The sequence below is a fragment of the Candida dubliniensis genome, chromosome 1, assembly GCF_000026945.1.
Source record: "Candida dubliniensis CD36 chromosome 1, complete sequence".
Taxonomy (NCBI): domain Eukaryota; kingdom Fungi; phylum Ascomycota; class Pichiomycetes; order Serinales; family Debaryomycetaceae; genus Candida; species Candida dubliniensis.
Window position 1 is genome coordinate 501,941 of NC_012860.1, and position 19,964 is coordinate 521,904.

A 19,964-nucleotide genomic window follows, 5' to 3' on the forward strand; every position below is an offset into this window, starting at 1 on the left:
ACCTTTAAAATAAATAATTATTTGTTGTTGTTTCTCCAACTTTTTTTTTTTTTTTATTATTATTCCCGGGTTTATCCTCTCTATTGGCCCCTCTCCGCCCTAGCTTCTCCCCCAGTTTCTTGTTTTACTTCTACATCAGCCACTCTCTCCCTCCCTCCCTCTTTCAATGGTAGGAAAATTCACACCGTTGTCTACCACCATTAGAGAATAAAAACGTTCCGTCGCATTCACAACCCAACAACGACACAACGAACAACGAACGACAACGACAAAAGTTTGTTTTAATTTATTCCTTCCTGCAACAACGACAACGACACAACGACAAAACGACACCCAAGAAAAATATCTTGGCCTCGCCCCCACCACCACCACCACCACCACCAATAATTCTCTGGTGGATGTCGCACGACACTAACTAACCTCTTCTACAACAACTATCTTCATTCTATCTTGTTTTCTAAAAAAATATATCCATTAAAAGTACACTTTTCATACTAAATAAAATCACACAGTAAAGACTAATAATATATACATATAAATATATATATATATATATAAAGTAATTAGAATTAATTTAAATTAATTAGAATTAATCAATTTCTTTTTCTTTTGCTTTGTTTATTTGAAAATTCTCTTTTACTCTCTCTCTCTCTGTGTTATTTATTCAGCTTTACCACCTTTTCTTTGAATTAAAGCTTTTCTATCTTTATCCAAATGTAATTTAGTAATGACAACTTTAGATGGATGAATATTAATTGGAACAGAAGCTCCATTAGATTTTTCTTTTTGTAATTTATCAACTTGAATAGCAAATTTTAATCTATAAACTGAATTAACTTTACCTTCAGAACCTTTTTTAGATCCTCTAACAATTAAAACTTCATCATTTTGTCTAATTGGTAAAGATTTGACATTATATTGTTGTCTTAATTCTTTGGATAATGGAGCAGATAAAAGAACTCTTCTTTCAACTGATGAAGCAGTGAAATAAGCTTTTCTAGCTTTAGAACGAGATGAAGAAACGTCTAAATTATTAATTATCTGTTAGTATTATTGAAATGATTGAATTAAAAGTAGATATAAAAAAAAAAAGAAAAAGGAATATATATAGATAGTAATTATTCATTTGATTGATATTTCCAGGTTTCTTCTTTCCCATTCATTTAATATAATAAAAAAAAGGGAAGCTATGGTTTGCCCCAAAAAAAAAAAAAAAAAAGATTGTATTGATAATTCTATATTCCCCTTTTACTTCATTCCTATTATTGAAAATGGCAAAAAAAACCCTCCCCCCTAAGGACATTCATTACACTAATAATTAATTGTAATATCTTAATATTTCAATGGTTTGTTTTGTTTTGTTTTGTTTGAAACAGAAGCAAAAACATCATTCTTCAATTTGATTCTCAATTACATCTCTTTCTTTCAATAATATATTCCTTCTATCATTCCTCTTTTTTTTTTTTCCTTTTATTGTCATATCTATATTGATTCTATTTCATACCTTGACTGATCTTGGCCATCTTTAATGATTATATGCTATCTATTATCAAGATCCAAAAGGAATTTTTTTTTCAAAAAAAAAATTTGTATATCCTCAAATTTGAGTGTATTGGGAGAGAAGATGAATTTTTCGTACTTTGTAAAGTTTTACCAGGAAGGAAAGTACCACCCCCTCCCTAAAAAAAAAAAAACAGAATCACAGTGCGTGTAAAAGTGAATTGTGTATAATAGTGGGAGGACAAACTCTTTGGTGAAGTAACAAATTTTCTTTTCTGGTACTGCATATACACCACATTAGGGCTATAGCCCTAATATACCATACCTGGAAAAATTGAGTATTTTACTTTTACTTGTTAGGTAGTAGGGTCACTTGACACTATTCTGATACATCTTCTAAACTCTAATTCCTCTATAAATAGTTTAGAATTCCTCTTTTATATTTAAGTAAAAAAATAGACACTAACGATCAAATCTAACATTACTATATTAAAATAGAAATGTTAACAAAAAAAAAAAGAATAACTAAACCTTCTTGCTTGATATATATATACATATGTAATATATATGTAATATACTGTTGATAATTATTGTGGGTTCAAAAATGATGGTAATTAGCTCCCCGCGGGACTCGAACCCGCGACCCTGAGCTTGCTGGTTTTTTTTGGTTTGTGGTATTTTAATATCAAAACAAAATACCCCAAAACACACACACCACCGGAGGCCCAAATGCTAACCAACTGCACCAGGGGAGCATAATATTAATTATTTATCACGTGACATTCTGTCTCGAGACAATAATAACCACTGCGCTATAGCAGTGATGTCATTTAAAAAAATTTCAACTTTTTTTTGATACCAATAAATACTTAAGAAGTAAATATTTTATTCAAACATTAGTTTTACTAATTTATTTGGGCAGTTATAACAATAAAGAGGGAGATAAGAAGGGGGGGGGAGGATAAACAATTGTAGTTATTATTTGTAAGTTTAACTGAATGTTATGAGTTAATACTTGTTGATTTTATTCTGTATAACTTTTTATTGAAAACTAAGACATAAAAGTCATTACGTATACTAAACCGACTTACAAAAAAAATCAAAACTTCATAGATATTCCAATAAATGATAAACTCTGTTATCTTTTTTGGGGTGCAAGAACACTGTTTGGTTTGATTTGGTTTGGTTTGGTTTCTCCATTTGCAGGAAGCAAAGAAATCTTTGAGAGGGAAAGAAGAAAGAGAGAGAGAGAGAGAAAAATTATTAACTCAAAGAAAAATCCTCTTTAGAGGTTTCATTTATTAACAAACTTGTTATCACCATATATTCAACAATACATATGATTCAACGAGCCACAGGTATTGGATTAAGAATGCTAAGATCAAATATTGGTTCTGGTTTTGGTTCTGGTTTTGGTTCAATTAGATCAATTATACTTCCAATATTATCCATTAAACCAACATACATCAATTCCCAACTTAATTCTTCTAAACTATTATTAATAAACTTTCATCATCATCATCATAATTATTCTACCAAGACAGCACCACCACCTCCACCTCCTCCACCACCAACAGGAGATAAAAATGCTAAAGGGAAGAAAATTCTTAATAGAATAAGTAGAGCATTTACATTTTCTTTATCTACTTTATTAGTTATTGGAGCTGGAGGAATTTCCATATTAGTTGTATCATTAATATTATCAGAATTATTTTTACCAACTGGAGATACTAGAACATTTAATAAAGCAGTTAAATTAATTGAAAAAAATCAACAAGCTCAAAAAATTCTTGAATTTTCATCTGGTGAAAGATTAAAAGCTTATGGAATTAATTCATCATCATCATCAGAAAAATGGATTCGTAATCGATCAATTCAAAGTATTAAATTTAAAAAAAAAATCGATAATAAAGATCATTTATTAATGAAATTTCAAGTTGAATCAAATAATGGGAAATATGGAATTGTTTCATTAGAACAAATTGATAATTCAATGTGGAATACTGAATTTGAATATATTTCATTAGATGTACCTGGTTATAAACGAATTTATATTATTGAACCACCAAAAAATCAATTGATTCCAAAAATTGGTGGAGGTTCAGGATTTTTAGGACTTAATTGGGGTCCTAAAAAAGATTAATACAAGAAAGAAACATAATACGTATATATATTTGAAATAAAAAGAAAGAAAGAAAGAAAGAAAGAAAGAAAAATGAATGACAGAGAAAGGGAGAGAGAGAGAAAGAGAGAGAGAGAGAAAAGTTTCAGAGTATCAGAGAGATATATATATATATATATAAAGGATTATTTTAAATCAATATAGCAGCAGAACATGTAAATAAAATTTCAATGAATGTTTTCCAAATACTATCATTTTTGAAAATAATTGTATTACCACCAGCAATCAGTTCTGAAGTTTTAGAAGGATTTTCTAAAGGAGTTTTACCAGAAGGAGTTTTATTTGATTTTGATTTTGATTTTTTACCTTCCTCTTCTTGTTCTTGTTCCTCAGTTTCTCCTTCTTCAATTAATTTCCCTTTACCTTTACCTTTACTTTTACCTTTAGGAATATTGCCTATTTCTTTACCTTTATTAGAACCTGGTAAACCAGGTTTTACTACTTCTTCTCCTTCTTCTTCTTCTTCTTCTTTACCTTCAAGTAAACTTTGACAATTTTTCCCATCATTAGAGAATTTATTCCCTAAATCTTCTAAATCTCTATTTGGAAATAATTCACCTCGACCTTGAAAATCACAAATTTCTTGCTTTTTACCACATTGTTGATAATATTTATTTAAAGCATAAGAAGTACGAATAGTTGGATTACAATCAGAATAACGACCATATTTTCCTGATCTACCATTAGCATTAATATCTTCACAATCAACTTTAAAACATAATTCTCTTAATGCTACTTCTTCATCAAATATTGCATCATCAGATACAACACAAGATAATGATTTCCATAAACATTCACATTTAGCTTCATTAGGAGTTGGAGGTAATGTTAATGCCACATCCCAAGATGAAGATGAAGATAAAGAAGAAGATGAAGAAGAAGAAGAATCACCAAAAATATCTTGACATGATATTCTTGGTTCATATATGGTGGCTTCATCTATAGTAATACCAATTGGATTAACCGCATTAAATCTCATTTTTAAAGTATCAAAATCGGGTAATTTTGTAATCAGACCATCTTTTTTAGTTAATAAAATTCCATAATGATTAATTTCTTCAAAATATTCATAAACAATACCTCCTGACCAAATTTTATTCATAGTATTACCATAAATAGCTTCAACTTCAGTAAAAGGTCTTGGAGTAATTATATTACAACCAAATTCACTGAAAAAAATTGGAATTGGATAATCTTTAAATGTTGTAGTTAAATCTCTATATCCTGAAGTAGTATAAGTTGAATATCCACACCATTCATAAACATTAATAGCAAAAAAATCTGCTTGACTATTATTTATATTATTTATATTATCATTATTTTTATCTTCATCTTCATCTAATTGACAAATAAAATAATTGGCAAGATTTTTTCTTATATTAGCATCATCATTTGAAGCATAACCAATTGGGATTTTTCTATAACCTTGTTGATTAATATAATTTTTACAATCACGAATTGCTGCTCTAACAAATGGTGAAGCATCAATATTTAATTGACAATTTGTAACTTCATTACCAGCGAAAAATCCTAATAAATTTTTATATTTATTCATAGAATCAATAACTTGTTTATATCGATTAAATAATTCAGTATCCCAATGAGGATAATCTCTTCTAATTGATAATGTTGGTTCAGAAAGATCAGCTAATACATAAATTCCTGCTTTAGCAAATGCATTCATACAAATATCATGATTAGCATTAGGATGAATTTGATAAACTCGAACAAGATTAATTCCTAATTCTTTTAAATAATCTAAATCTCTTAAACATGTAAATGGATTAGCTAATGGATCAATATAATTAGGTTCTTTATTGGTATCATAAATTTCTCCTTCTTGTCGAGTTTTTTGATAAGCTATACCTTTAATGAAAAATTGATTTCCTGATTCACATTCAAAAAATTTATTACCAATAACTTTTATAGTTTCAATTTGTGGTTCCTCTAAAGAATTATCAATATCGTCTTCGTTATCAACAATTGTTGTTGTTGTTGTTGATGTTGTTGTTGATGTTTCTGAAATAGTGGTTACATTTGAACTTATGACTACTAATTGGAAGATTATTGTTATTAAGAATAACCAAATTGATAATGTTATCATTATATTAATTTATTGATTTATTGATTTATGTGTTGGGCGTTTAAAAGAAAGAAAGAAAGAGTATTGTTGCAAAAAAAAAAAAAAAATTTTGGAATAAATTTTTTTTGACGAAAATTTGCAACAATTTTTGTTTATTTTGTTCTGTCAATCAAGATAAATTTAAATTTTAAAAATCAAAAATCAAAAATCAAACAAATCTATTAATTAATTAATTAATTATAATATTACATAACATATATATATATAAAAATACATTTGTATAAGTATTAAATTATTAATGTCGGAGGAGAAAAGGAGAAAAGAAATTATTTTAAAAAATTTCATATAAAGTTTTAAATTCTTTCTTACCTCGACATTCAATCATATAAATTTCACCCAAATTATTATCATGATTAATTCCATAACCATCATTATGTTTAACTAATAATCCTGCTTTACCAATTTTTTCTAATACTACAAATTTCATCTCATTAGAAATCAACCATCTAAATTCTTCCTTTTCTTCTTTTTCTTCTGGTTTTTCTGGGTTTTCATCATTAGTTAATTTAAAATAATAAAAACTTCTTTGAGTTAAATCATCAATTAATTGATCAATATTTAATTTATACATGGATAATATTTTCCAAGATGATGGATTATAAATCAATTGTTTTTGTTGTTGTTCTTCCTTATAATCATTACTATTTATCAGGAATTTTTGTAATCGAATTTGCATTTGATTGATTTTATTAATATAAATAGTATTGGGATTATTAATAATATTGGCATTATAAATTTCATTAGCATTTAATGATGATGATAATGATGATGATAATAATAATAATGATTTTTTTGGTACTGGTGGTACTGTTGGTGGTACTGTTGGTGGTGGTTGTTTGGTTTGTTGAACTCCAAATGATGAAAAACTAGTATATGTAGATGAATGACTAGTGCTAAGATTATTTAAATCCATCATTGAAGAAGCTAATGTATTATCAGAATTCAATAATTTTGATGAATTTAAAGATCCATAACTATTATTATTATTATTATTATTATGATTATTCATTGTCCCTGAGGAAGCACCAATTGTGGAAGTGGTGGAAGTGGTGGAAGTGGTGGTAGTGGATGATAATGCACCAAGAGCATTTTCAACATTATTAATAATATCATTAATTAAATCATTAGAATTACATCTAATCATAATTAAAATTTTTTCATTAGTAATAGAATTTTTAGAAAATATTTGTAAATCAAGAGGTGAAGATTTTCTTATTTTAGTTGAATTCATTAAAATATCTAATAATAATATTGGTTTATCAATTTCTTCTTTAAATTTTTCATCAAATTCTTCTTTAAATATAATAAACCAACATTTTTTTAATTGATAATTAATGACAATTTTAATAAAAATTTTTTTTGAAATAGTAATCATTTCCCATTTCCCATATTTATGTTTCCATTTAGATATTTTTAAAAATTTTGGTGATGATGATGATGAGGAGGAGGAGAAGGAGGAGGAGGAGGAGGAGGAGGGGGATGATGATGATGATTGAGAAATGAAAAAATCAATGGTAGATTCTTGATTAATAGTATCTTTTAAATCTTGTGGTATAATTAATTCTTCTTCTTCTTGTGGTTGTTGTGGTTGTTGTGGTTCTGGTGACACTAATGATGATGATGTTGTTGCTGTTGTTGTTGAACGAGTTTTATTTAAACTGGAAGTTGATCCATTTTCTTTATATTGTTTGAAAAAATAAGTAGAAGTGGATGAAGGTAAGGCAAATGGACTAGGTAAAGAAGAACTAGATTTATTAGTTGGTTTAGAAACTTTTTCTTCTTCTTCAACTTCTTCTTCTGCTTCTGTTTCTTCTTTTATAACAGTATTATTAATTATTTCATTTTTTTCTGGTACAACAACAACATCAGAAGTAGTAGTGGTAATAGTATTTATTGATGGATCCAATATTACACTTTCAAACCCAGGAGTATCTTCAACAAGATTTGATTTAGATGACATTTTCTTAAATAAATCAAAAAAAGATCTTCTTTTCCTTTGTTTATTAGTTTTATTATTAGATATAATTGAATTGGTAGAATTATTATTATTATTATTATTATTATTAGGATTATGATTATTATGATTAGGTATAATAAATGAAGGTTTATAATTCTTACCAAAATTATTAATATCAACTGCTGAACCACTAGAAAGTTGATATAATTTAGTATTATTGTTATTGTTATTGTTATTGCTAATGTTATTGCTAGACACCATTAAATTAGGAGCAGAATTTGTTTCTAATAAAGGTTTATGATATGGAACATTTGGTTCAATTAATTCAATTTCTTTAGTTGATATTAAATCTTCATCACCTTCATCTTCTTCTTCTTCATCATCATTATCATCATCATTATCTTCATAAGATGATTCATTTCCTAATGGAGAAGTTTCATTATAAGCAATTACTTCTCCACGAGATGATTTTGGTCTATTCTCATTATCATCTTGAGAAAATTCTTCAGAAACTTTTTTGCGATTGATTATTTGGAAATATTTCTCATCATTATCATTATTGGTATCTTCATTTTCATTTTCATTTTCATTTTCATTTCCAACTTTATCTTCTAATTGATGATTATAAGATAATGTTTTTTTAATTAATGGTACAGTACGATCATATTGAGATTGTAATTTAATATGGTTATTATCCTCATTACTTGTTATTGAAGAATTACATGTGTTTGACCCAGAATTTTCTACCATTTCATTATTTATATCATCATCATTTGATGATGATTTATCCTTTTTAAATGGAGTAGGTGTTGGATTATCAATTAATTCTTTAAATGGAGTTGTGTTTCTTTTTGATATTGAAGGGGTACTAATATTTTCTTCTTCTTCCTCTTCTTCTTGTGACAACAAAATTTGTTTATGTTCAGAATCAGATATTACATTAATCCCTAATCCAGACATTTTTGTAAGACTTGAATGATGTGAATCAATTAAAAATTTATCACCATTGGAAGAAGAAGAAGAAGAAGAATCATTATTATTATTATTATTATTACAACGTTGAGTGGGGAAAATTTTCGATAAATTCAGTACCCATATTTGTAATAATTCAGAATCATCACAATTGATAATAATAGTGTTTTCCTTATTGGTGGTGGTGGTGGTAGTAGTTCTGGTAGTAGTTCTGGTTGGAGATGATAAGAAATCAATAGATTTAAGAATTATTGAATTGGAAGTATTTGATAATGATAATTCATTGATTCTAAATGGTGGATACATTAATGAACGAGAAATTTCATCATCATTATCATCATCATAATCAATTGATAAAATTGCTAATGAATTATAAATCCCTGTACCAGCAAGATCTAATAACATTAATTCAATAGGTTTATTCGTATTATCCATATATAACGCTGCATCAGCAGTTCTATCGATTATTTGATCAATAGTGAAATAACTTGAAACCAATTCATTATCATTCCTATTAATCATTGATATATTTGAATTGAATGATTTAACATTTGAAAACAAAATATTATTTAATTTTTTATAATAAATATCATTATTATGATTATTAATAATTTCTTGTAATTTCTTATTAATATTAATTAATTTATCAAGAACAAATGGATTACGTAAATGAGGTTGACATGAATGAATAAATGTAATAAAATTAATTAAATTATTTATTGGAGAATTAATAATCAGTTCAGTGATTGAATCACAAAGTTTTCGATATTTCAATTCATTAGAATATTTAATAAATAATGTTAAAGTATTATCATCTATCCATATAATAAATTCATTAATAAAACTTTTAAAAATATCTTTTTCATTAGAAGGATGACTTTGTAAATCTTTTAAAGTTTGATTAATTAATGATAATAATTTGGAATGTTTTGTTTGTAAACCTCTAGCAATAGTTGGAAGAGATGAAGATGTTTTGTTGGTGGTGGTAGTAGTAGAAGACTTAATAATGGCTAATATTTCCATTAAATTTGTATTTTGATTAATAGTATCATGATATAATTGTTCAAGTAATTTATGACAACCAATGATATCCATGGTCATAATCATGTTTGATAAGTAGGGAATAAATTAGAAGTTGAAACAAGTATACAATGGGGGGGGATGGTGTAGAATATAGTGAAATATGGAAGGAGGTTAATCAAAGGGTAATGATTAATGAATAAAAGGAAGGAAGGAAGGAAGGAATGAAATGGGTATACGTAAAGTCAATTAAGAAATGAAATGAAATGAAATGAAATGAAGTGGGAAGAAAGAAAGAAAGAAAGAAAGAAAGAAATTAAAATTAGAAATAATATTACAAATCTATAAATATATATATATACTTGGGTAGATGCATGATATGTAAGATGATGATGATGATGATGATTGTTGTTGTTGTTGTTGATGGTGATTGATGATATAATTTAGAAAGAAATTAAATTAAATTAAATTAAGCTCAAATTGGTTAAATTATTTATTTGTTTATATTTTACCAATTGTTGCATATTGTGTAATTTTACTTTACTTTACTTTACTTTATTAGTATTAGTATTGCTATTGGTGGTGGTGGTGGTAGCGTTCTATTTCTTTTTTCGCCTTAATTTATCACCACCTTCCGCTGCCAGCTATCTATTTACCACCACCACCACCACCTACACTTCTAGATTCACTTCCAGTCAATTAAACCTGAAACAACATTATTAAGAGATCTCATAAATATTTAATAACTTTTTTAATAGTAAAAGGGAAAGAAGGAGTTTAATTATTCGTGTTATTTATTAAATTAAATTCAATTCATAAAGTAGTTTTCGTGTTTCTTGCTTGCTTTCTCTTTCTGTGTTCAATTCGGTTTCCATGGATATTAGTTATTTAAAGCAATAATTGTCACTTCTTTCTTTCGACTAAGATTATAATACTGCAATAGAATACTACACTAAATGCAACAACAACAACAATAATAATAATAATAATAATTAATTAATTAATTCAATCATCCAAGAAGTAAAAGTTGATAAAGAATAGATATTGTACTCCAAAAAAAAAGGATTTTTTTTCCACAAATAATTTAACCCAATTGGGGATGGTGATGGTGAGTGGTGATGGTGAGTAAGTGATGGTGGTGCAAAAAAAAACTGCGTCGTGGGATAAATTATATACTTCATATGAGTTAAGACTCCCACGACAATTGCTATTCCTTCGTTTAACCTCCGCTCTATTCTACTGCGACTGATCAATTCTTTCTTTCCTTCCTTCCATTGTCGTTGTAGGAGCAATTAGTCCGACTAATTCTAAACGGTTTTAAAAGGGGGGGAGGAAGGAGGAGGAGGAGAATGGGGCAGGAAAAAGAAAAAGCAACAACAACAACAACAACAACCAGCAAACTTTAAAAAAAAAAAATGGAAAAATGTTTTTCGCGTTTTCTTTTCTTACGCGTCTTTGTGTTGTGAATGCGCTTTTCAACAAAAACGAATTTATAAATTCTTCTTTTGTGTGGTGGTGGTATATTGGCTGGTTGATATTGTCACTAACAAACTAACTTGAATCTTTTTTAAATGAAAGTTAAGTTATGATATGAATCATCTATATCTATCTGTTTGTTTAGTTTAATTTAATTTAAAGTTTTAAACTTATAAGATGATAATAATTTAGAATTTGTTACTACTTGCTTGTTAACTTTGAATTTACGGTTATCTTCATTTTTTCATTTTCATTTTCTTGCCCCTGTGTGTGTGGGTTTTATGGTAGCGCACCCACTCCCACTCCCATACATAATTTTGTTTCAAAAAAAAATTTTAATTTACGACGCGTCAGTCTTTCTTTGTCTTTCTCTCTCCTTCCTCTCTCCTTCCTCTCTCCTTCCCCCTTTCAACTTTCATCTATCAACCAACATCATCTACCTTCAACTAACACTAACACTAACACTAACACAACCTATTGTAATTCTATCGTTAATCTATTATTAGTGACTTCCAATAAGATAATTATCACAAAGTCAAAGTCAAAGTCAATTCACAGCAAAGAACAGATTGATGGTCGTATATTTAAAATTATAATCTCATATTGAATAGACAACCATCAATCAATACATATACATATATACATATAAATATAAATATACAACAACTGATTTAATGTTAAAAACCAACTCACTATTTTATTTTAATAGAATTAATTAATTAGATTACATTAAGGTCAAAAAATGTTAAAACTCCTAAACATCTGAAATAACTACCATTCAGACTATATATGTGGGTCTATAATTAAATAAAGTATACACTATTAGTAGTACTTGGTCTTTTTCTATTTTCTATTTTGTATAACTGAGTCAAGGTATTAACATACTCCTATCTAATATCATGTAACCCCATAATAATCACATAAACCTTGATTACCCATACCATAATGCTTTTATTTGTTTTAAATCATTATTTCACACCTTTCCCCTTCTGCCCTACGCCCTCCGCCCTCTGCCCCCCCTCCAAGTTTCTTTCAATATTCTCTGGTAACAATCCATTGTAATACTTTATCTATACCTTGACCAGTTTTCCCACTAACTAATTCCACTTGCCATTTATTTCGTTGTGATATATGATTATTTAATTGTAATAAATCAATAACTTTTTCTTTTAAATTTGATAAATCCAGTTTTGATATTATTAAATCAATTTTATTAATTATTATCATTAAATATATTCCAATTAATCGATCTTGTAAAATTATTTTTTGTTTTAATTCTTGATAAGATTCATTTAATCTTTCTAAACTTAATCCATCAATAACCCATATAACAACATTAGTTTTATCAAAATAATTACCCCAAAATAATCGTAAACTAGTTTGACCTCCAATATCCCAAATATTTAATGTATATTGATTATTATAAATTAATGTATTGATTTGAAATCCCATGGTAGGAGATATTGTTGTAATATCTTGATTTAACATTTTTTTAATAATGGTGGTTTTACCAGAATTATCTAATCCTAATGTTAATATTCTTATTTCATTATCTTTTAATTTTTGTTTTTTAATAATTGTAAGTAATCCCATAATAACTTATTGGGGGAAATGGGGGGGGGGGGGGGGAGGGATGGAAAGTAGGATTAAAATTAAGTCAAACTTAATTGTAGAAGGTGATTTAATTAGTTGTTACTTTTATATTTCTTTAATATTTCTTTTCTTGTTCTCGTTTTGGGATCTCCCCCTTTTTTCCTACTACTCCTCCTCTTCCTTTTCCTACTCCTCCATTAGTTTAATTCAAATCTTATCCAGATTTACTTATTTAATATTATAATCATTCAATAATGATATAAACATATTGTGGATTATAGATTAGTTGAAAATATGACTCGTATAAAGAAAGAATCTACTGAGGTGAAACAAAAACAACAAAGATCCATATTAGATTTTACCACTCAAAAACAGCAACAGCAACAGCAACAGCAACAGCAACAACAAGCTAACAAATCATCAGAAGTTGTAAGTATCAAATCAGAAACTAGAACTTCTACTACCACCACCACCACCACCACCAGTATTGAAGATACATCAATAGTGTATTGTCCAATATGTAATGAAGGAATAACTCATTTAGATTTACGTGAACGAACAGATCATGTTGATACATGTTTAGTACGCGTCACTTTTGTTGAAAATACTGCCACCAGAACCACCACAAATACTACAACTAGTAAAATGATGGAAATGAAATCACAAGATAGTATTCTGACGGCAATTATGATGCCAAAACAAGAAAATAATCAATTATTTAGTTCCACTGAAAAAAAAGAGACTTCAATTAAAAAGAAACGGAAAATTGATATTGACAATAAACTGAAATATATCAATACTACTACTAGTACTACTACTACTACTACTACTATGAATCAGCCAAAAGTTATTAAACCACCAACAAGTATAAAGCATGTTAAAAAGAAACCAATTCCATCACTTAAAATCATGACATTCCCCATAATTCAAGACATCAACAACAACAACAACAACAACAACCAACAATCTTTCCCATCTTTGAAATATCAAGTAGCAGTTGATGCATTTTCTTTTGCACCTCATGATACTATAAATCAATATTTTTTAACTCATTTCCATGCTGATCATTATGGTGGGATTTCAAAAAAATGGCCTTATGAAAGAGTATTTGGTAATGAAGATATTTATAATGAATCAAATTTAAATTTAAATTTAAATTTTAATGATGATAAAATATATAAAAAAATTATTTATTGTACTAATATAACTGGGAAATTATTAACTTTAAGATATTCTATAGATTCTCGATTTATTAAACAATTGGAATTAAATATTAAATATAAAATTAAAAATTATATATATAATGATTCAATTAAAAAAGATTTTGGTTATAAAACAAATAATAATAATAATAATAATAATAATAATAATATAGATATGACACCAGGATTATATGTTACACCTATAATGGCAAATCATTGTCCTGGAGCAGCAATGTTTTTTTTTGAATCAATTGGAATTGATAAAAAAATATATCGAATATTACATTGTGGAGATTTCCGAGTTAATATGGAAATTTTACAACATCCAATTTTAAAACCATTTAGTTTGAACAATCATAATAATGATAGTAATAATAATAATGGCAAAAATAATAATGGCAAAAATGATTTATCATTATATATAGATAAAGTATATTTGGATACTACTTATATGTCACCAAAACATAATTTACCTAAACAAGAATTAGTTTGTGAAACATTAGCTGATTTATTTCATGATTTAATTCAACAACAAGAAAAGGATAAACCATCAAATAGTTCCAATGGTGGTGGTGGTGGTGGTGAAACCAATGGTGGTGGTGGTGGTGGAACCAATGGTGATAATTTATTTTCAAATTGGTTTGGAAATTTCACTCAATCAAGAATAACTGATTTTTGTATCATTCCAACATCAAAAAATAAATTAATTCAACCATTATTATTTAAAAAAAAGAAGAAATTTTTAATAGTTATTGGTACTTATGTTATTGGTAAAGAAAAATTAGCTATATCAATTCTGAAAAGATTAAATTGTTTAATTTATTTACTGAATATTGGTTCACGTAAAGATAAATTTGAAATTTTTAAAACTTTTAAAAATGATTATTTACAACTGATAATCACCATAGATAAAGAATTTGGAAACACTACTACTACTAGTAATAGTGGTGATGATTGTGTGATTCATTTAGTTCCAATGACAATAGTAGCTAATAATGAAGAATTGAGTAAATATTTTAATCATAATAAATATTATCAATTTTTCGAAAGATGTATTGGTATTTGTCCCACTGGATGGAGTTATAACAAAAACATCACCTCAACAACAACAACAACAACAACAAAACAAAAATCAAATAGCAATTTTAGCAATAGCAATAATAATAGTAATAGGGATGAGTTTGTTTCTGAGTTGGAACAAACTATCAATATGATGGAAAATCAACCATCATTTAATTATATTGATGATATCTTATCACAAATACCACTTACTACAATAACTAATAATAACAACAACAACAAAAAGAAGAAGAAGAAGAAGGGGAAGGGGAAAATAGACATTGATTTATATCGATTATATTCAATTCCATATAGTGAACATTCATCATTTAGAGAATTAGCTTATTTTATAATTTTTTTCAAATTTAAAAAAATTATACCAACGGTAAATTATGAAATTGAAAGTAAATTAATTGAAATGGAAAAAATTATTCAAAATTGGGAAAAAATTAGACAAATAATATTAAGTAGTAAGAATAAGCATAATAATAATAATAATAATAAGGAGAAAGATGTTGATGTTGATGTTGATGTTGATATTGATATTGATATTCCTGATTATATACCTGATGATTTATTACAACGAATACAACGATTATCATTAAATGATTTTTAAATAAAAAAAGGTGTATTATATAAAAATAAAAGTTTTTTTTTGAGAAAAATCAAATCAATACTGGTTATTTAAATTAAAATGAGTGGTTTATAACAATTGTATATAGTATGGTAATGGTAATGGTAAGATTTAATTGTTTATCTTTATTCAAATATACAGATATACAGATATTATACTAATACCTACTACCTACTACCTACTACCTACTTCTTTTATTTTATTTTCTTTCATGTCTTTAAATCTTTTTTCAATTTTTTATAATAAATATTTAAAATATTTTCACAATCAGTAGGATTTTTACAATTACTCCATTGAGCAACAAAATCACCATCTTCATAAATCAAATTTTTAGGTGAATTATCATTAAAATTATGACTTGAACCAATAGTTTTGGCTGGTATAATAGTAGTTTTACTTAAAATAAATGGATGCCATTGTAAAATATGAGTTAAAGCTGAATCTGGTCCATAAGGGAAATTTGGATATTGAAAATAAAGATTATCACCCCAAATATCAATCATTGATTTACCAATAAAATCATTTTTCATTAAAAATGAATTAGTTTCAATTTTTTGATTTGATTGAATTAATAAAAATCTAATAGAATTAGCTTGAGCATTTTTATAAGTTTTTATAATTCCATCAGGAGGAATTAAAGGTAAATCTCTTAACATTATTGAATTTAAAATTTCTGGATTTAATATATAATCATAAATATTAATATTCATATTCATAATTAAACCATCTTGATCTAAATACCAAAACCATTTTGTTTTCGGGAAGGCAAACATTGCTGCTTTCATACAATAAACTCTAATCCATTTAATTCTTTCTTTATCATCTAAATATTGAAAATTATTAAGTATAGGTAAAAATTCTTCTGACCATCTAACATAAACTCCATAATTTTGTAAATGAGCATAATCTACTCGATTTTGAACAATTTTAGTTAATCCATCTAATGAATATTTATTAAAATCAACAGCAGTAACAATGACAATTTCAGGATATTTATTAGATGAACTACTAGATTTTTTAGGTTTAAAAACAATTTTATCTTGATTTTTAAAATAATTTTTAGCAGCATTTAATGGCAGATTATCATTTTCTTCTTTTTCTTTAATTTTTTGTAAATTTTCATGAGGATCATCTAAAAAATTTAATGATTTAATTCCAGTTTTATCAATTCCATTTTCTTTAAATGTATGTTCAATAAATAATTTCCTTGTAGTTAATTGTTTTAATAATGGAGCATGTTCAATTGGAGGATAAATATATTTTGATGAAGTTTCTATAAATTGAGTACTAGTTAATGGATGAGCTCGAGGATAATTTTTTTTAGTAATGGATTTAGAAAATAAATATGGAAATGGTGATAAAAATGAATTAAAACAAATATACCATATAAATAATAATATAATTAATATTAGTGGTAATCTTTTCTTTCGATTAATTTGATGAAATGTAGCAGGTAGAGGTAAAAATGATGATGATGATGATGAAGAAGATGGGTAGTTACTCTTGCCATATTTTGGTTTAAAAGTTCCTGATTTACCAACTCCAAACATAACTTGATTCTCTTAAAAAACAAAGGGAGGGGCGGGTGGTGTGTGATTGGATTGGATTGGATTGGATTGGATTGGATGAGATCTATTAAAGGATGCTTCTCGGGAAATGTAAATCTGTTGTATAAGATAAAAAAAAAAAAAAGTAAAATATATATATATATATATCAACACCAATAATAAGTTGTTCTTCTTTTTCTTCCTATTGATTGTTGATGTTGTTGAAATCTATAAAGATAGGCAAAGCAAAATCAAAGCCACTTTTTATTGTTGTTGTTGTTAATGTTGTTGATGTTGATGTTGTTGTTGAATCTAAAGAGAAATTTTTTTGGATTAATTGAGTGTGTGTGTGTTGTGGTGTCGTGGAAATCCATAAAATTTTTTTTTTCTTTTTTCTTTTTTCTCTTTCGTCATCTTTCTTTCTTTCATTCTTTCATTCTTTCATTCCTGTTGTTTGTTTACACTAACAACAAACACAGTAAATGGAAATTTCATTTTTAGAAGTCAAATGATATATACCACCAAAGAAAAATTTCATTCCGTGTGAATATGGGTATGAGTGTGTGTGTGTGCGTCCATTACTTAACAAATCATTGACCACCACGAAGAACGGTGGCCCCCCATTACCTTTTTTTTTTTTTTTTCTTTTTCTTTTTCTTTTTCTTTTCTTTTTGGTCCCATTCTTACCTCGTGTTCGACGCACCACACTGGACCCAATAGTTGGTACGGAGTGCTTGCTTGCCACCTCCTATAAATCGTTTATGGGAAATTAATCTTTAACATTCGACAATTGGCTATTATTAATAATACATTTTATACATTTCGAAGCTATTTCATAAAACTAAACTTACATATATATATATGTATATAAGACTTGCAATACTAACTTATTAAACAAAAGAAACTAAGATAAAAACTCTCTTGTCCTCTCTTGATGGATATTATAAATCTTACTTTTACTTTTAACTTTGGTTGCTCTCAGTATTATTTGCAGCGGTTTCTTTATTAATTCTATCTTCAATCACTTGTAAAGCCACTTGTCTACGTCTTTCAGCTACTGATTTAGCAACATTCTTTTGAGTTTGATTAGTTTGTTCTTGTCTCTTTTGTGCTCGTAAATTACTTTGTTCAACAATTTCATCATTAAATGGAGTAATAATACCTAAAAACACCGAAATATCATATCCATGTTGGAAAATTGGTATTAATACTGGTCTAATCATTTGTGGGAAAAAATCAATCAATTGAAATGTATCTGAAGCATCACCAATCATAATAGAACTATTTTGAGTATCAATTGACGGACCATTACTACTTGTTGTTGTATTTGTTGTTGTTGATGTTGTTGCTATAGGTAAAGTAGGTTCAATATTTAATGATTGGAAAAATCTTAAATAAAAATATGATACGAAAAAACTACCAATTGAAGGAATAGCAGGATATAATGAACGAGTAATAATAATTGACCATAATCCAAGAAATATAATCAAAGCAAATGGGACATTTTTCACTCTAAAATTAATTAAACCTTGAAATAAAACAATATTATGTTCAGGAATCAATTGTTTACAAACCACTAAAAATCCAAAATAATAAGATATTCCTCCACCTAATGGTTGATCCATATTTTTACCATCTTGTCTAATAATATTAGAAATAATTGCAATTATTACTGTAATTAAATTAGTTATACCACCAACGATAATAACAAATTTGATCACTTCTAAATAATTCCCCCAAAATCTTTCAACAAATTTACTACCAACATATAATACTCCAAATGAAAAAATAAATGATATTATACTAATCTCAGCAAATATTGACAGAATTATTACCCAAGGATTATATATGGTTGATCTAGGAATCAATTGAATATAAGGAATTTTAACATCATGAAATTTAGTATCTTCCAGAAATCGGAATTGTTGATATTTCAATATTAATAATAATGATGATATCCCAGTTAATAACCCAAGTAAAATCTTGGATGATTTTGTTAATTTATGTCCTCTTAAAATACTCATATATAGATTGTATAATTTCCTAAGCAAAAAAAAAAAAAATAATAAAAAAATTGGTAATTGATTAAAAAGATTAATGAATATAGTATATTTTATAGAAATTAAAATCAAATTCAAATGAACCCAAAAAAAAACAGAAGTGGTTTCTCTTGTTGTTTTTGTTGTTGTTGTTGTTTATGTTTATGTTGATGTTGATGTTTGTAATGATTTATATATTAGTAGTAGAAGTTGTTTACCTTGTTCTTTCTTGTTTGACTGGTCTCTTTTTCTCTTCACAAATCTCTTGCTTTTTGTCGTGTTTAATTGTACAACTTTTTATTGTTCAAATGGAAAAATTATCGCGACTTTGTTACTCCTCCTCCTCCTCCTCCTCCTCCTCCTTTTCCTCCTTTTTGTCTTCCCCCAATTATCAATCAGACCACCAGGAATCTACAAATAGATATCAAATACACAAAAAAAAACTGTATATATATATATATATATATAGATTGATAATAACAAGTAATATATTTATAAAAACAATTGTGTAATAATAATAATAATGATAATAATGATAATATAGTATAAGTATAGTATAGTATAAAAAAAAAACTAATATATAAAGTTACATTTGGAAATAATCCTTTCTCTTATTCCCCCCACGCTGTTTTTTCTTTTC

The 19,964-nt window shown here is 26.9% G+C and overlaps 9 protein-coding genes across 9 annotated transcripts, besides 1 other annotated feature; 3 read left to right on the plus strand and 6 right to left on the minus strand. All coding sequences in view use genetic code 12, as the record gives it.

Moving 5' to 3' along the window:
* Positions 1 to 660: 660 nt before the first annotated feature.
* On the minus strand, positions 661 to 1,523 carry CD36_02180 (60S ribosomal protein L26; the record flags this gene model as incomplete). Its single annotated transcript, XM_002416846.1, has 2 exons — positions 661 to 1,025; positions 1,505 to 1,523. 2 exons carry the CDS (start codon positions 1,521 to 1,523, stop codon positions 661 to 663), a joined length of 384 nt encoding a protein of 127 aa, XP_002416891.1.
* Positions 1,524 to 1,854: 331 nt separating this feature from the next.
* Positions 1,855 to 1,981: a mobile genetic element.
* Positions 1,982 to 2,839: 858 nt separating this feature from the next.
* On the plus strand, positions 2,840 to 3,643 carry CD36_02190 (import inner membrane translocase subunit, mitochondrial precursor, putative; the record flags this gene model as incomplete). The annotated part of the gene is made up of 1 exon (XM_002416847.1): positions 2,840 to 3,643. The coding sequence occupies one exon, from the start codon at positions 2,840 to 2,842 to the stop codon at positions 3,641 to 3,643; it is 804 nt and encodes a 267-aa protein (XP_002416892.1).
* Positions 3,644 to 3,812: 169 nt separating this feature from the next.
* On the minus strand, positions 3,813 to 5,786 carry CD36_02200 (pH-regulated cell-wall GPI-anchored 1,3-beta-glucanosyltransferase, putative; the record flags this gene model as incomplete). The annotated part of the gene is made up of 1 exon (XM_002416848.1): positions 3,813 to 5,786. One exon carries the CDS (start codon positions 5,784 to 5,786, stop codon positions 3,813 to 3,815), a length of 1,974 nt encoding a protein of 657 aa, XP_002416893.1.
* A 310-nt stretch (positions 5,787 to 6,096) lies between these two features.
* On the minus strand, positions 6,097 to 9,861 carry CD36_02210 (conserved hypothetical protein; the record flags this gene model as incomplete). Its single annotated transcript, XM_002416849.1, has 1 exon — positions 6,097 to 9,861. The coding sequence occupies one exon, from the start codon at positions 9,859 to 9,861 to the stop codon at positions 6,097 to 6,099; it is 3,765 nt and encodes a 1,254-aa protein (XP_002416894.1).
* A 2,421-nt stretch (positions 9,862 to 12,282) lies between these two features.
* Positions 12,283 to 12,843, minus strand: CD36_02220 (GTP-binding protein, putative; the record flags this gene model as incomplete). The annotated part of the gene is made up of 1 exon (XM_002416850.1): positions 12,283 to 12,843. The coding sequence occupies one exon, from the start codon at positions 12,841 to 12,843 to the stop codon at positions 12,283 to 12,285; it is 561 nt and encodes a 186-aa protein (XP_002416895.1).
* A 294-nt stretch (positions 12,844 to 13,137) lies between these two features.
* CD36_02230 (conserved hypothetical protein) lies at positions 13,138 to 15,720 on the plus strand (the record flags this gene model as incomplete). The annotated part of the gene is made up of 1 exon (XM_002416851.1): positions 13,138 to 15,720. The coding sequence occupies one exon, from the start codon at positions 13,138 to 13,140 to the stop codon at positions 15,718 to 15,720; it is 2,583 nt and encodes an 860-aa protein (XP_002416896.1).
* Positions 15,721 to 15,947: 227 nt separating this feature from the next.
* CD36_02240 (alpha-1,6-mannosyltransferase, putative) lies at positions 15,948 to 17,288 on the minus strand (the record flags this gene model as incomplete). The annotated part of the gene is made up of 1 exon (XM_002416852.1): positions 15,948 to 17,288. One exon carries the CDS (start codon positions 17,286 to 17,288, stop codon positions 15,948 to 15,950), a length of 1,341 nt encoding a protein of 446 aa, XP_002416897.1.
* Positions 17,289 to 18,247: 959 nt separating this feature from the next.
* Positions 18,248 to 19,309, minus strand: CD36_02250 (conserved hypothetical protein; the record flags this gene model as incomplete). The annotated part of the gene is made up of 1 exon (XM_002416853.1): positions 18,248 to 19,309. The coding sequence occupies one exon, from the start codon at positions 19,307 to 19,309 to the stop codon at positions 18,248 to 18,250; it is 1,062 nt and encodes a 353-aa protein (XP_002416898.1).
* A 173-nt stretch (positions 19,310 to 19,482) lies between these two features.
* Positions 19,483 to 19,836, plus strand: CD36_02260 (hypothetical protein; the record flags this gene model as incomplete). The annotated part of the gene is made up of 1 exon (XM_002416854.1): positions 19,483 to 19,836. One exon carries the CDS (start codon positions 19,483 to 19,485, stop codon positions 19,834 to 19,836), a length of 354 nt encoding a protein of 117 aa, XP_002416899.1.
* Between the last annotated feature and the right edge of the window lie 128 nt (positions 19,837 to 19,964).